The sequence below is a fragment of the Cavia porcellus genome, unplaced genomic scaffold (genome assembly GCF_034190915.1).
Source record: "Cavia porcellus strain 051 isolate PalLab524CR breed Dunkin Hartley unplaced genomic scaffold, mCavPor4.1 scaffold_19, whole genome shotgun sequence".
In the NCBI taxonomy this organism is placed as follows: Eukaryota; Metazoa; Chordata; class Mammalia; order Rodentia; family Caviidae; genus Cavia; species Cavia porcellus.
The window spans coordinates 15650525-15663908 of record NW_026947502.1 but is presented as its reverse complement, the minus strand read 5'-3'; the positions used below and the strand labels follow the sequence as shown (position 1 = coordinate 15663908).

The 13384-nt window shown below is 43.7% G+C and overlaps 1 protein-coding gene and 1 long non-coding RNA gene across 4 annotated transcripts in view; one reads left to right on the top strand and one right to left on the bottom strand.

Moving 5' to 3' along the window:
* The window catches only part of LOC134471604 (uncharacterized), a 155093-nt gene that overhangs the window by 39398 nt on the left and 102311 nt on the right, over positions 1 to 13384 (bottom strand). The gene's annotated exons all lie outside the window — the stretch shown is intronic.
* Atp10b (ATPase phospholipid transporting 10B (putative)) overlaps positions 1 to 13384 on the top strand; it is a 306922-nt gene that overhangs the window by 227620 nt on the left and 65918 nt on the right. For all 3 annotated transcript variants that reach the window (XM_063230738.1, XM_003473343.4, XM_013156194.3), the window contains 2 exons: positions 4777 to 4862; positions 11919 to 12025. In XM_063230738.1, coding sequence (XP_063086808.1) covers positions 4777 to 4862; positions 11919 to 12025 — 193 coding nt within the window. The remainder of the gene's footprint in view (positions 1 to 4776; positions 4863 to 11918; positions 12026 to 13384) is intronic.

Below are 13384 nucleotides of genomic sequence, written 5' to 3'. Positions count from 1 at the left end.
GTGGGGGAACCAGATAAAACAAAGTAAATAAGGGGTTGCATTTTGTAAATTATAACTTTACTAAATAATATTTTTTAAGGTCCAGAAGAGGTTATTTAATATGCCAGTCAGACTAAGCAGGCTGCCATGTTGATAGGACTCTTTTGCAAATAACAGATAATTCTAAGAGAAACAAAACAGAATTATTACAAGAATGTCAAAGGGGGGGAGGTAATAGAAGGGAGAAGCATATGACCTGACACATACAATCAAAAATAATCTGAAGAACCGGCTCAGAAAAACCAAGAACCAGGGAAAACTTCAGGGCAGTAGAGTATTGCTAACAGGAATTGCTGGACGGTTTCCTCCTTAAGCATCACACCCAATTCAAAGTCCCATAGTGGGAGAGGCTCAGGGGCAAGGCATCTAGACTTATAGTCGTACCAAGATTAGGAACCAGGAAGGTACTTTCCCAAAAGGAAGTCAAAGAGTCGTTATGAAAAAAGAAAGGAGTAAGGGAAGGCTGGCAGACAGAAACCAAAGATCCAGCAGTAACAATCCCTAAAGCTCATGCATGCATTGACTGCACCACATTTTTGATCAATGTGATATCCAGTTGTGAAAAAGTAGTGGTAAATTGAACTCGGGGCACATGCAATACATGGCCTTGTTTCAGCTGCTAGAATATATTTGACTGAATGCTTCATGGTGGCCTTTCCAGTGGCCCTAGGCAGTGGCAAGCCTGCTATATCTGAGACACAGGTCAACACGAAGTGCTTCCACCCCAGGAAGTTATTACACCCTGGCCTTTGATCCACTTTCTTTTGTTTCAAAGGTAGTGCCACTGACACGCCTGCCCAAGACTGGAAACCTTGAGTAGTTTTATGGCTCCAGTAATTAGTTTGAGTCATAACCTCTCTCTTCTCTCTGATTTTCTCTTACTTTCCACTATGGCCCATATATCATGGATAGTCAGTGAATGCTTGAATTCATAAACAAACAATAGGGAGATCAGGTTAGCCCAAGTTGGGATCTAGAATTTTGAAGACATTATGGATCAGCCAAGCCAAACAATTCCCATTCAAGAAGTGGCTTCATTTCTACAATCAGTTAAGATTATAACTGGTCCTTCCCCTAATTTTGTAGGTGAGTCTCTACAGTGATCATTGTATCTCCTCACCCATCGTCATTAAATACACCCCTTCCTGAAACTACCCTCCCCAGCACTAACCTGACCTCCACAAGTCTTTATGGCATGCCTGTTAAACCAAGCCTTCCAGGAGCTGCCCCAGAGGAAGCCACCAGCCTTCCAAAAGGATGTGAAGATCTAGACTCCTTCATGTTAAACAGAGGCACAGACAGCATGGGGCAGAGGCACATTTTTTTTAAAAGCGCAAATAATTCTTAGTGACTAGAGTAAAAGTGTCTATGGGGATGAGAGTGACCTTTATAGAAATAGGAAAAAAACTAACTGAAATGCTAAAATACATTGAAAACCTCCAAAGAATATTTTCTAAGCAATTTAGTGCCTTAACCTCTACCCACACCCTTTAAAATGCAAATATACTTGAAAAAGATAACTTTGTACTGAGTATGTAGAAATTGTTATGTATTTCCAGCTACATATTAGGAAAGGAATTCATTACATCAAGCGCTTCATTCAAGTAAAGATAGGTAAATGGATTAAGGCCAGCCTTAGCAACTTAGCAAGACCTTGCCTCAAAATTTAAAAATAAAAAGGCCTGGGATGTCGCTCAGTGGTTAAACACTTGCCTAGCATGCATGAAGCTGCGGGATCAAGATCAATAGTGCAAAAAAACCAAAGGGAGCAGGGATGAAAATAAGGCCTAGGGGGGCGTTTGAACACTGGGGTCTCATCTGTGCATCCAAATAACACTGGGGCTAAGACAGCAGACCTGAAGACTGACCTAGCTAAGAGTAAATGCAGTCCTCCTGCTCCACTAGCTGGGTGGCACCAGAAAAGACAAAGACCTTCATGAAGACTTAGTTTCTTTGTTAAAAGAAAAGAGAAGAGAAATAACAGAACATACCTGATAGAGTTCATCAAGAGAATTAAAGGACGTAGTATCATAAAATACGTAGTTGGTCTGTGGTACATACTAGGCACTTAATAAGAGCTTCAGCAGTACTGAACACAGGAGAAAGTGGAAGAGGAATAAGGGCATGATGATAATGACAATGATGTCAACAGTGGTTGCCTTTCTGTTCCAGTGATGCAAGTTGCAATCCCAGCTCACCACCATGAGGCAATCGCGTTGCTTCAGACTATTGGCACATATGTCCACACTTAAATCACTGTGAGAATTTACTGTCCAAGACCCAGTCCACAGTAAGTGCTCAAGACAGGTAGGTCTGCCCTGATGCAAAGCAAGGGCGTCCACTCTTCTCCAGGTGACATTTTCTCCCTGTGCCTTGAACATAATCAGTGGAACTTAAGCCAAAGGCCAGTTCCTTAGATAAAAGACTGAGTCAAGAAGGAAAAGTTAGTAACCTGAGCTTCATTCACACACTAAAGAAAACTGTGGGATAGTAAGGGGAGCTGTACGCCCCCTCAGAAGGGAATCAAAGTTCTGGAACAGGCTTGAAGTGAGGGTCCTGGCCAGCAGCTCCTCGGGAGTGAGCTACCAAATACCCTCAAAGGCAGGCGGGACCTCAGTGGTCAGCTACGGTCAGTCGGCAGCATGCCTGTGCATTCCTCAGCAGTCTATCTCACAAACAGAAGGAAGGAGCCCAGGGAATAGGTAGCAAGGAGGAGCAAGGTCACCTTTCCAGTAAGAGGACCCACTCTCTCCCAGTGCCTGAAGTAAAGGACTTTAGTAGGAAGTTTACTCACAGATCCCCACAAGAACTGAGAAAGTCAAACTTCACCACTGCTGAAAATCTGCAGGGACAACAGGGACAGAGAGTCTCTGCAGAAGGATCATCGGCTCTGTGACCCTGCTGCCACTCATCCCCAAAACGAGCCTGGCTTTTGGAAACAGCCAGGAGCCATGGTACGGCTCAGGAGTGGAACGCGTGACTTATTCAGGGGCAGGGAAGCAGCTGACAAATTGCAACATGATTTGTCATCATCTCAGGACCTGGAAAGTGTTTGTCCCTGAAGGAATCGATACCTGCAGAAGGAAAGGGCCATATATTTTTAGAAACTCCTGGATGGATAATTTATTTCAAGAGAGGAGTTTATTTATGCTAGCTCTCCTACAGATGCAGTGGACAGTATATTTACACAGAGACAGAAAATGCCATCATTTCTTTGGATCAACTTGACCCCTTGAACAAGTGTACCTTGCAACTCAGCGATAAATTCACTCCCCATGCTGCAGGCTATGCTCAAGGAACCATTTCCAAGCCCCTGTTAACACTCCCACCTTCTACTTGCACAGCATGTCACACCTTACAGAACTATTCCACAGAGATTCCACCTTCTGAGGCACAGAGGAGGGCCAAGTCAGGCGGTGTTAGTCCCACTGTACAGATAAAGAAACCGAGGCTCAGGACTAGAACATAGGATTAGCCAGTGAGGAAGAGTGTTAGGAAACAAGAGCTCCTCACCTCTTTCTATGGTTTACCTGTGTTGTATTATAAAGCCTTGTCCAACTGCAATACCTTTTTAAGAAGGACAAGTTAAGAACATATATGACATGCTTCAGGACAAGTTTGTTCCCCGGGAGGCAATGTGCTGGGCCTGTAAAAACACAGAGGTCTGCAGTTAGACTTAGACACGATCCCCTGCCCCAGGGTGGTGCAGTCTGCTTTATTCTTCCGAACCACACAGTTCCCACCGCCAAGAGGGCACAAGTGAAACTCTTGCTTCTTGTTTAAAATTATAGGATAATTTTAAGTTTTGAAAATAAAGAAGATACACAAAGTTCTCAGCCAGGGTCAAATGGAAATAAAAGTCCAGTAAGTGCTACTTACTTGCTTTCATCAGCTCCTGTTTTGACAACATTTTTATAATAGCAAAATAAAGTGGAACACTGTAAGTATCCAGCAGCGAAGTGGTTAACGAGCACACGGTAGGTTCATGTAAACAGGATCCCGTCTGTTCATACAGATTTTAAAATCAACTAACTTTGAAACTTGGTTTCACCATTATATTTAACTTTTTTCTTTCTTTCTTTAAAATAAAATTGTGTAAAGGCTTTAAAAATAAAATATTAACATAACATTGAAGATGAATTGAACATGACTTTTTAAGTGCATAAATGGATGTCCGTGTACACACGTCACTATATGTGTGGATACATTTTTTAAACCCAGAAGTGTATCACTGGATCAGCTGCGGTCATCTCTAGGTATGGAACTTAGAATCCATTTCTTTGATGCTGTGCTGCTCCATGTGTGTACCTTCTAGGTACATGTGGCTGTTTTAATTGAAATTAAGTTTAAAAACCAACTCCTGTTGTCAGAATACCACCCTCAGGTGTGCAGAGGCGCATGTGACACTGGACCGTGCAGATTTACAATGTGACCATCGTTGCTGAAGCTCCATCGGATGGTGCTGAGCCAGGGGCTCAAAGCCAGGTGTATCACAGAAACACGTTCAGAGAAGCCAGCTTTCTCCACCTCCATCCAGCTGCCCACCTGCTTTTACTTTCTCTTCCATAATGAGGATTTAACTTTTCTCTTCTGACACGTTATTTTAAGGACCGCAGCTGGGCGAAACAGGGATTACTTTACTTGCCGTGGCTCTAATGGTGATTAGCTCTCTGATAATCCTATTAAGACTAGATCACTCCGACTTAATAACCTCACACAGAGTCCTCTCTCTCACAGGAGGGACAGTTCCAACCAGAGCACTTCCACAACACCATCGTGTGTGAAAAACCCAACAATCACCTCAACAAATTCAAAGGCTACATGTAAGTATCGGATGCCTCTTTACTGTTAGTAAATTCCTCCTGTGCAGTTAAATGTTTTCTTGAAATGTTCATACAAGCATCTAGATCCTGAGGGGGTTTCTTTCTGTTACAAAAAAGAACTAGAGAACTCCAAGTTGGGAAATATTTTTTTCCTGAGTAACTGTTATTAGTCAAAGTTAAATGTCCTAATGGTTTATTAAGAACTTTAGTGAAAGTTTTCTGTTACAAAAAAGAACTAGAGAACTCCAAGTTGGGAAATATTTTTTTCCTGAGTAACTGTTATTAGTCAAAGTTAAATGTCCTAATGGTTTATTAAGAACTTTGGTGAAAGAGCATCAAAATTAAGACCATGCTCTGATTCAAGAAAGGGAAATGTTTTAATTAACTAAGATAGGTCTTATGAAAGAGATGGTTGGGGAACGTTAGAGTTGGCTAGACCTGGGGTTGAACCAGGGTTCTTCCAATCTTCAGCTGTGTGAGCTTGCGTAAAATGACTAACTCTTCACTTGCCATATCTGTAAAATAAGAATCATCACAAGATCCTTCTCTTCTTAGAATTAAGCTTGTCATTTGCAAGGCCTGTGGCAGAGCAAATAACAGACATCCAAATAATGGTGGCCTCTGTGGCTGTTATTATTGTTATTCATCTTCTCCAACTTGGGTTCATCCTGAGAATTTTATTGTAATTCTACTCATATAACAGACTACTGGACTTTCTGTAAAATAAGAGCCAGGATAGAATAAATGCACACCTACAGTGCTTTCATAGTTCTTAGAGCATGCCAATCAACAGATATCATCTCTGCAGCCTTCACAATTGCCCAAGGAAATGGGGGTCACGATCACCATCTTTCAGACAGGGAATTTGGTGATGCAAGACTTCAAGATTCACCGAAATTCACACAACAGATACGGACAGAGTCAGGACTTCAATGTGAATCTTTTGACTCCAACCCAAAGTGTTTCCCATTGCCCTGCTTCACTGAGCACAGGCATGTTACAGCAACTTCTTCCAGACAGGGCCCAGGAGGCGGCTCGAGGAGACTTCTGGGTATGCAGGTGGCTCTGTTTCGTTCCACCCACGAGTTCTTTTGCCATATGGGATATCAGAAGGAGACATCTGAGTGGGCAAAGAACAATACAAGAGAAAGAGTAGCTTATTTTTGGTGCTGGGAACTGAACCCAGGCACGTGCTCTACCACGGAGCTGCATCCCAGCTGAGCAGCGGTAGCTTCTCAATGCTCACGGAGAGCAGATGGAGACCTGCAGAGCAGAGCACGAGCTGGAGAAGAGGAAGACTTCACTGCAGGCACCTGGCCAGGCAAAGCTGGTCACCTGCCCTGGCAAGGCATGCAGCCCTTGTGCCCAAAGCTTCTGGACTTGTTCCATCCCAAGTCCTTGAGTCATCCTCCTTACTTGCTCAGATGGCAGCCTTGTTGCTGAGTAGCTCCCTGTGACCCTGTCTCCTTCTGTACCTTCAATAAGCAGCCAGCCCTTCTTGGCTGTCAACCTGGGCTGTTGTTCACCTTGGTCAGATTTCACAACAAGACTTCCTCAGCACCGCTCGGTCAATATCTTCTTCTCTTGAACCCCAGACAAGCCCTGAAAGTGCATGTGGTTAGCCAACGCATAGATGGTAGAGAATCCTTCCATGTCATCTCACACCCCTGCCACTGCCAGCAAGGAGAATATCCCCAGGCCCAGCACCCATGAGCTGTACTCTCTCCTGAGTAAACCCCCTGGTCAGCTTAATTCAGGAGTTCCCTGTAACTGCATAGGCTGCCTCGAAGATAAACAGTTTGTGATGATCTGGGTGAAGTATTAGCAATGTCAGATTTGAAAACGCAAGTTTTAAACAACTCTGTATACAACAGTGGTTCCCCACCAAGAGACATCTCCCTCTTCCCCAACCTGGGGACAATTAGCAATGTCTGGGGGCATTTGGGGTTGGGGTCACAACCGAGGAGGAGTGCATCTGGAACCTTGTGGGTACAAGTTAGGGATGCTGCCCTACCTCCTACAATGCACTAGACAGCCCCCCAAGACAAAAATCATCCTCCTAAAATAACAACGGCCAAAGCCGAGAAATGCCCCTCCCCAGTCCATTTAGTGGAGCACCCCTATGAACACAGGGCGCCAAAGAGTGGTTCTTCAAATCACACATGACCAACAGTGACACTGTCAAGATTTGCCAGCCCACAGCCAGGCTCCTCCTTGATGAAAGAAGGGGAAACTGGGGCTCCAAAGCCATTCCTGAACCACCTTCATGATTTTTATCGTATTTGTCAATCTATACTTATATCTACTGAACTTTTAACTGGCTTTTTTAAAATTAAATTTATTGGACTTCCGGGAGAACATGGCGGACAGATAACAGCAACTACCAGAGGCTCTCTGAAAAACTAGGCTCAGAAGCCAGGTATGGTGCGGACTAAAGAGACATAAGCAGGTGGAGTTATGCTCTGCTGACTCAGGAACGAACTCGGCTGAGAGAAACCAACTTGGAATGCAGTCCTGGTGCTAAAACAGGAACAGAAAAGTCTCGCTGCTGAGGCTGGACCCTGTGCCATTGGAAGCCGCGATTTGGGTTTCCCGCCGCGCGGTGGCTGGCTGCCTCTACATCGGCTCGGCAAGGAGAGAGACGCGCGGAAGCTCTGAGAACGGGAGTCTGCGAACGGTGTTGAAAACAAACGGGCAGGGAGGCGTGTACTGACTTGTGGCGAGGTGAGTGAGAGAAACTGACACTCCACCACAGTTTGACTCCAGCGGAGGACTTTCTGGGCCCAAGCAGTCCTGCGGGAGCAGGGCGTGGTGGCGACTCCAGCCACACATTCCTCTCTCGGGCGGGATTGGTGAAAAGTGCCTGGCCTGCGTGACGCTGCCAGCGGACCCCGTAGGCTGGCCCAACCCAGATCCCGAGCCCAACGGAGGCCGGGAGGGGCGGGCCCCCGTGTAGGCTGCCTGGTGTGCAGCGGTGAGTGGGAACACCTAACCAGCGCAATTCGATCAGGCTGTGGCTGACAGGGAGAGAAGCTGGGCCTCTCATATAAGCTTGCATATATAAGGAACAGAGAATATGGGAAGAGGCAGCAACAAGAAAGGCTCCTCGGCCCCCAATTCTGAGAAACAGGCAATAGCGGACACCGCACCAATACACATAAAGCATCATATAGAGAGCCTCATAGACCAATTCAGGAATGAAGTTATCAACGACCTGAAGCTAGAAGTATGCAAAATAGTTAGAGAAATGCTAAGCCCCACCCAAGAAAAAACAGATGGTGGAATGGAAGAACAGAAAAAGAGGGGAGAATTGTTTGATGGAGAAAACAGGGAAAGCATAGAATACGTGAAGCAGGTTCAAAGGGACTACCAAGAAACTAAGAAGTCTATCGAAGACTGGCATAACAGCTTGAAAGAAACTAAGGACAGACTATCTGAACTGGAGGGCAGAATTGTAATATGGGAGAATGAAATGAAAAACTTCTTAAAAATAACAAAGAAACAAACAGCAATAATACAAAGACAAGAAGATGATAAGAGGATCCATAACTTAAGGATTAAGAACATAAAAGAAGAAGTAGGGACACAAACAAATGAACTACAAAAGCTACTCACAGAAATAATCCAGGAGAATTTTCCTAATTTAGCAAAAGGTAAAGATACTCAGATGTATGAGGCATACAGGACCCCAGCTACCTACAACCCAAACAGAGCAACACCCAGGCATATAATAATAAAAATTCCAGAAATTCAATACAAGAACAGAATATTAAAAGCTGTCAGAGACAAGAAACAGACCACTTACAAGGGAGCACCCATCAGAATTACAGTATATTTCTCTGCACAAACCATCAAATCACGAAGACAGTGGGGGGAAATAATTCAAGCTTTGAAAGATAATAATCTCCAGCCAAGATTGAGATATCCTGCACAACTGTCCCTGGAAATTGATGGAAAAACAAGGTGCTTCCAGGATAAAGAGGAACTGGGGGAATTTGCAACCACCAATTCAACTCTACAGAGAGTATTGCAGGATATTCTAAAAAAAGAAAAATACAAAGAATCCAGAAATAGTGGAGGCCACAACTAATGGAGCAGAGAACAAAGTGAAGAAGACAAACTGACAGCTACTGACAGAATAAGAGCTCAACAGAAATGAGGCAGAGAAGATTGGATGATAGGAACAGCTATTTTGGAGAAAATGACATCTTAATAGGTAATACTGATTTAGTATCATCTTGTTTTGAAGTCTCATCTAGCTTTTGTCCTTCTGTCTCCAATGGTCTAAATAGGTTGTATCTTACTGGATTTTATTATGTACGATAGTATAAGCAAAAACCTTTTAAAGACAAGGAGATTATACAGAAACCATTATTAATTTTCTGTTAGTCGATTCTAAATACTCTGTAATGCTGCCATTCTCTTAAATGGTTTTACATTATTTTGATATACTCAATGCTACAGTATACGAAGTTGTACTCAAGGATTTCAAGGAAAGAGACAATATGGTAACTACTTTTAGGTCAGGATTATCTGGTGGTGAAACACTATTCTGCTTAAATGGTTATGTTTTGATCTGCGCTGTTTCGTTGTTGTGCCCTCTTTTATCTCAATCTCCACTCCATTATTGAGTTTTTTAATACTTTTTTAAAATTTTTATCCTTTTAATTAAAGGAAAAAAAATAGCAGGATATATTATAGTAACCCACTTTGACTTTCCATTACCTCGATTTAAAGCCCTGTATTACTCTCACCATCTGGTTTTTAACTGATGTTCCCCTATTCTGTTTTGCTGGATAGTATCAGGTTCGAAAATTTAGGCATCAGCTGTGAAGATAATGAGATTCATTATAACGCCCATTCTTGTTGACTTTTATCTACTTTTGAAGACCTACAATGTCTCCAATGTTTTGGTTTTGTCGGTTTTGTTCTTTACAGTTTTGTTCAATTGTATTATAACTAATGGTATAGGCAATTCTATTAGAGATAGCGGGAGGCATTATGGTAACCATTGTTGATCACCTTGTATTATGTTTTCACATTATCTATTATGTCCACCCTTTTGCCTTGACCGATTCTGTTCTGTTATGTCACATTTGGTTTTACTCTCTTCCAAAAAAGTAATAAGAACCGTGAGAGCAATGAAACCCAAAATGTGTAATAGTCATTGTACAAAAGAGAGGAAAAGAAAGTGCTCTAAACTATATAACTGCATGTATATTTAAGTGTATAAGATAGAATATGATATCACAGAGTTTTATTGGATCATTGAACAGAACTGTTTGCAGTATCATTGATGGAATGTCCACTTTATAAGCTTTAATTTTGTGACTTGAACAATTATTTCTAAGATGACAATATGTAATCCATTAACTAGTGATTTCCTACTGTTCTTTTTTTTCTGCAAATCTGTATAACTTGTACCCTTTCTCTATTTTTTTTCCTTTTCTCCTTAAATAAAATTAAAAAAAAATCTAGCTTAAATAAAATTAAATTTATTTCAAAGGGAAAATTCATATCACTGACCTTATGGGAAACCAGTATCACTTACCATATGCATGGATCATCATGGTGAAAATGTATACAATGAATCAAAATGGTTATATTATATCCTAACAAACATTCCCCAAAGCCCCTTCTTTATTAAAAAAAAAAAAAAAAGTAGGAGAGACAAGCAGCAGAAAAGGGTTAACAGTATCCCAGCAGGAAATGAGGGCATTTTCCTTGGGAGATTCAGAGTTGAACACAGAATGACTGATTCAGTACCAGATGATGGGGAGGGGCTCCAGGGAGGCAGAAACACAATAGAGCGGTACCTGTGATCCAGATTCCCTAGCCCTAGTATGCTCCCCATGCTAGCTGCTTGGCCCTGGGAAAACCCCTCACCTTCTCTGAACTGCTTTTTCACAAGTAATCTGTGACCTTTCGAGAGCCATAAAGAGTCAAGTAAAATCATGTAAATGAACTTGGTTTATACACACAGGAAACATTAACCTTAAAAGGCACATTGGGTGGCATCACGGTACCAGACTTCCTGGTACTGGGGCCAGACTTCCTAGGCCTGACTCCCTATTTTGGCACTTACTAGCTCTATGAACTTGCCTGCTTTCCTATCATAAAGTGGGCATGATGATATGACCTCGCTTTTCAGTTTGTTCTGAGGCTTAATGGAGTTATTACATGAAAAAGATACAACCACATGTAAAGAAACGAAATATTGAGTTATAAGGAGAAACAGCTTTCAGGGTTCAGATTAGTATTTTTCTATTCTCCCTGTGTTTGTTGTAAATTACACTTAAACTGGCTGGAAATCCCAAAGAAAGGCAGCAAGGTAGAATAAGAGCCAGAAACCAGGAAATAAACTAGGCAGTTGAGCTCAGAAGTCTTTAGTGTGAGGGGGAAAATGGCCCTACTCCCTGGGGCAGAGGAAGGAGGAAACTTTCCCTCCTCTTCGGGAATTTGGGTAAAAGGCCACTGTCCACCTCCTGCGAGGGCTGCTTATTTTATGAGAGCCTGATCAGGTGAAGCACAGGGTAGGAGAGAAAGCCAGCGTGAGGTGCAGGGGAGGAGTTGCGACTTCCCTGTCCTAGTCTTGCATCACCGTGGCCTGCCGTCTCCTGGTGCAGGACTGCCTGGCATCGTCCACTGGCTTAGCTGTCCCTGTGCAGCCCTGGTCCCCAGCAGCTGGGGAAGAACGGTCATGGGAACACTGCCTAAAGGGAACGCAATGCCAGTCCTTGGGGATCCCACAATTTGCCCTACCATCAATTTGAATATGAGAACCAACACTGAGGCTTTTCAGCAGGTTATGCCTTGTACGTGGATAAACAATGATTTCCTCAGAGTGGACAACGCCCTCCCAGTAGTCTAGTGCCCACCTGGGCCTTCTAGGAGCAATGAAGTCATATGTTTGAACATAAAGGAGAGGAGATCCACAGTTTCTATCGCTCTTCTGAGAGGCGGGAAGAGGGGGCTATGTTTGCTCACCAGCTGAAGTTCCGTGATGCTATTCAGTGACCACATAGAAAGGCCCTTGTCTGTCATTCACCTTTCCAGGGAGCATCCTGACAAGACCAGGACTGGCTTCAGCAGTGAGAGTCTTCTGCTTCGAGGCTGCACCATCAGAAACACCGAGGTGGCTGTGGGCATTGTCATCTATACAGGTACTTGTCTCTGGGCAGCTTCTTTATGTCCAAACTTCCCTTCACCCTCTCCTGTGATTCCACCTTCAGTCGTGGAGGAGCCTAGAACAGCTCACGGGGTTAAAGCCATGGGGATTCCCATTTCTCAGCTAAACAGACTGAGGCTGGGAATCACAGCACCTTATTCCCTCCACAAGATGCTGCATTAGCATCACTCCCCTGGGCCACACAGGGAGAGAGATTCACACTCGTTCACCTCAGAGGGGTTTTGACAGTAAGGAAGGATGGAGAAAACCTCTGGCCTGCAAAAGTACCTCACCAGACAACAACTTCACTTTGTAGACCTCATTTGTGCAGTGCAAGGAATATCTGTGACCCTTAAAAGGATCCATGAGGATCAAATAAACCAACATATGAAAGGCACCCAGCACTGTCCAGTGAAGGGAGAGCTTGATTGACTGCAGCTCCTATTTTCTGTGGTGCTAGGGACCAAATCCAGGGCTTTGTACATGCTGGCAAGGCTCTGCCACTGATCCACATCCCCAGTCCCAGTGATTTTGTCATTGTTTTTATGGCTATTTTATAGCTCCAGATATGAGGGCTTAGTCCACAGTTCACTACTATACTGGCAGATTTCAGTCTGGCAAACTTTGTAACAAACAGAGATTTATTTAGGTCACAATCAGGGAGGTTTGGGGACATGGCACTGGCAATGTCTCAGTTCTGATGAGGACTCTGGAATAGGTTGCACCAAGGAGGGAGCCCATGTTTGGGGGAACAACCCCACTGCCAAACAGCAAGCAGAGAGACACTGGGGCCCCACAGTCCTTTCTAGGGTGCACCCCACAACTGACCTAAGGATCTTGTGCCAGGTTCCACCTCTTAAAGATCCCATCTCCCAGCATCACTGCATCAAAGACCAAGCTCCCAAAACCTGAACATTTAGGGAACAAACAACATTCAGACCATTTTGTTTTTTGGCCTTTAAATCTCTGTTAAAAGCAAAGAACCCCAAGTGGGTGATGGGAGTAGGAATGGAGGGGACACATTTGGGGACAGTATTGACCACGTCCTTGGGTAGCAGGTGGCCCAAGTCATGTTCTAGTCATGTTCTCCATGTTCTTGTGCTTGTCAGTCAAACTTTAAATGCAAAAGGGACCAAGAGTTCCTGCCCTGTAGGACTGTGAAGTTCAAAGGAGATTATCCGTGAATAGAACCGAACACGATGCCTAGAGTGAACCATGCTCTAAAAATAACTGTGAACAAGCATGACACTTCTTGGCGACAGTACACAGAGCAGAGGCCTCCAGCCCTGGAACTGTGATACCCAAAGGGGAGGTGGTGCCGATCTGGAATAATTTTTGGAGTGAGGGGGCGGTC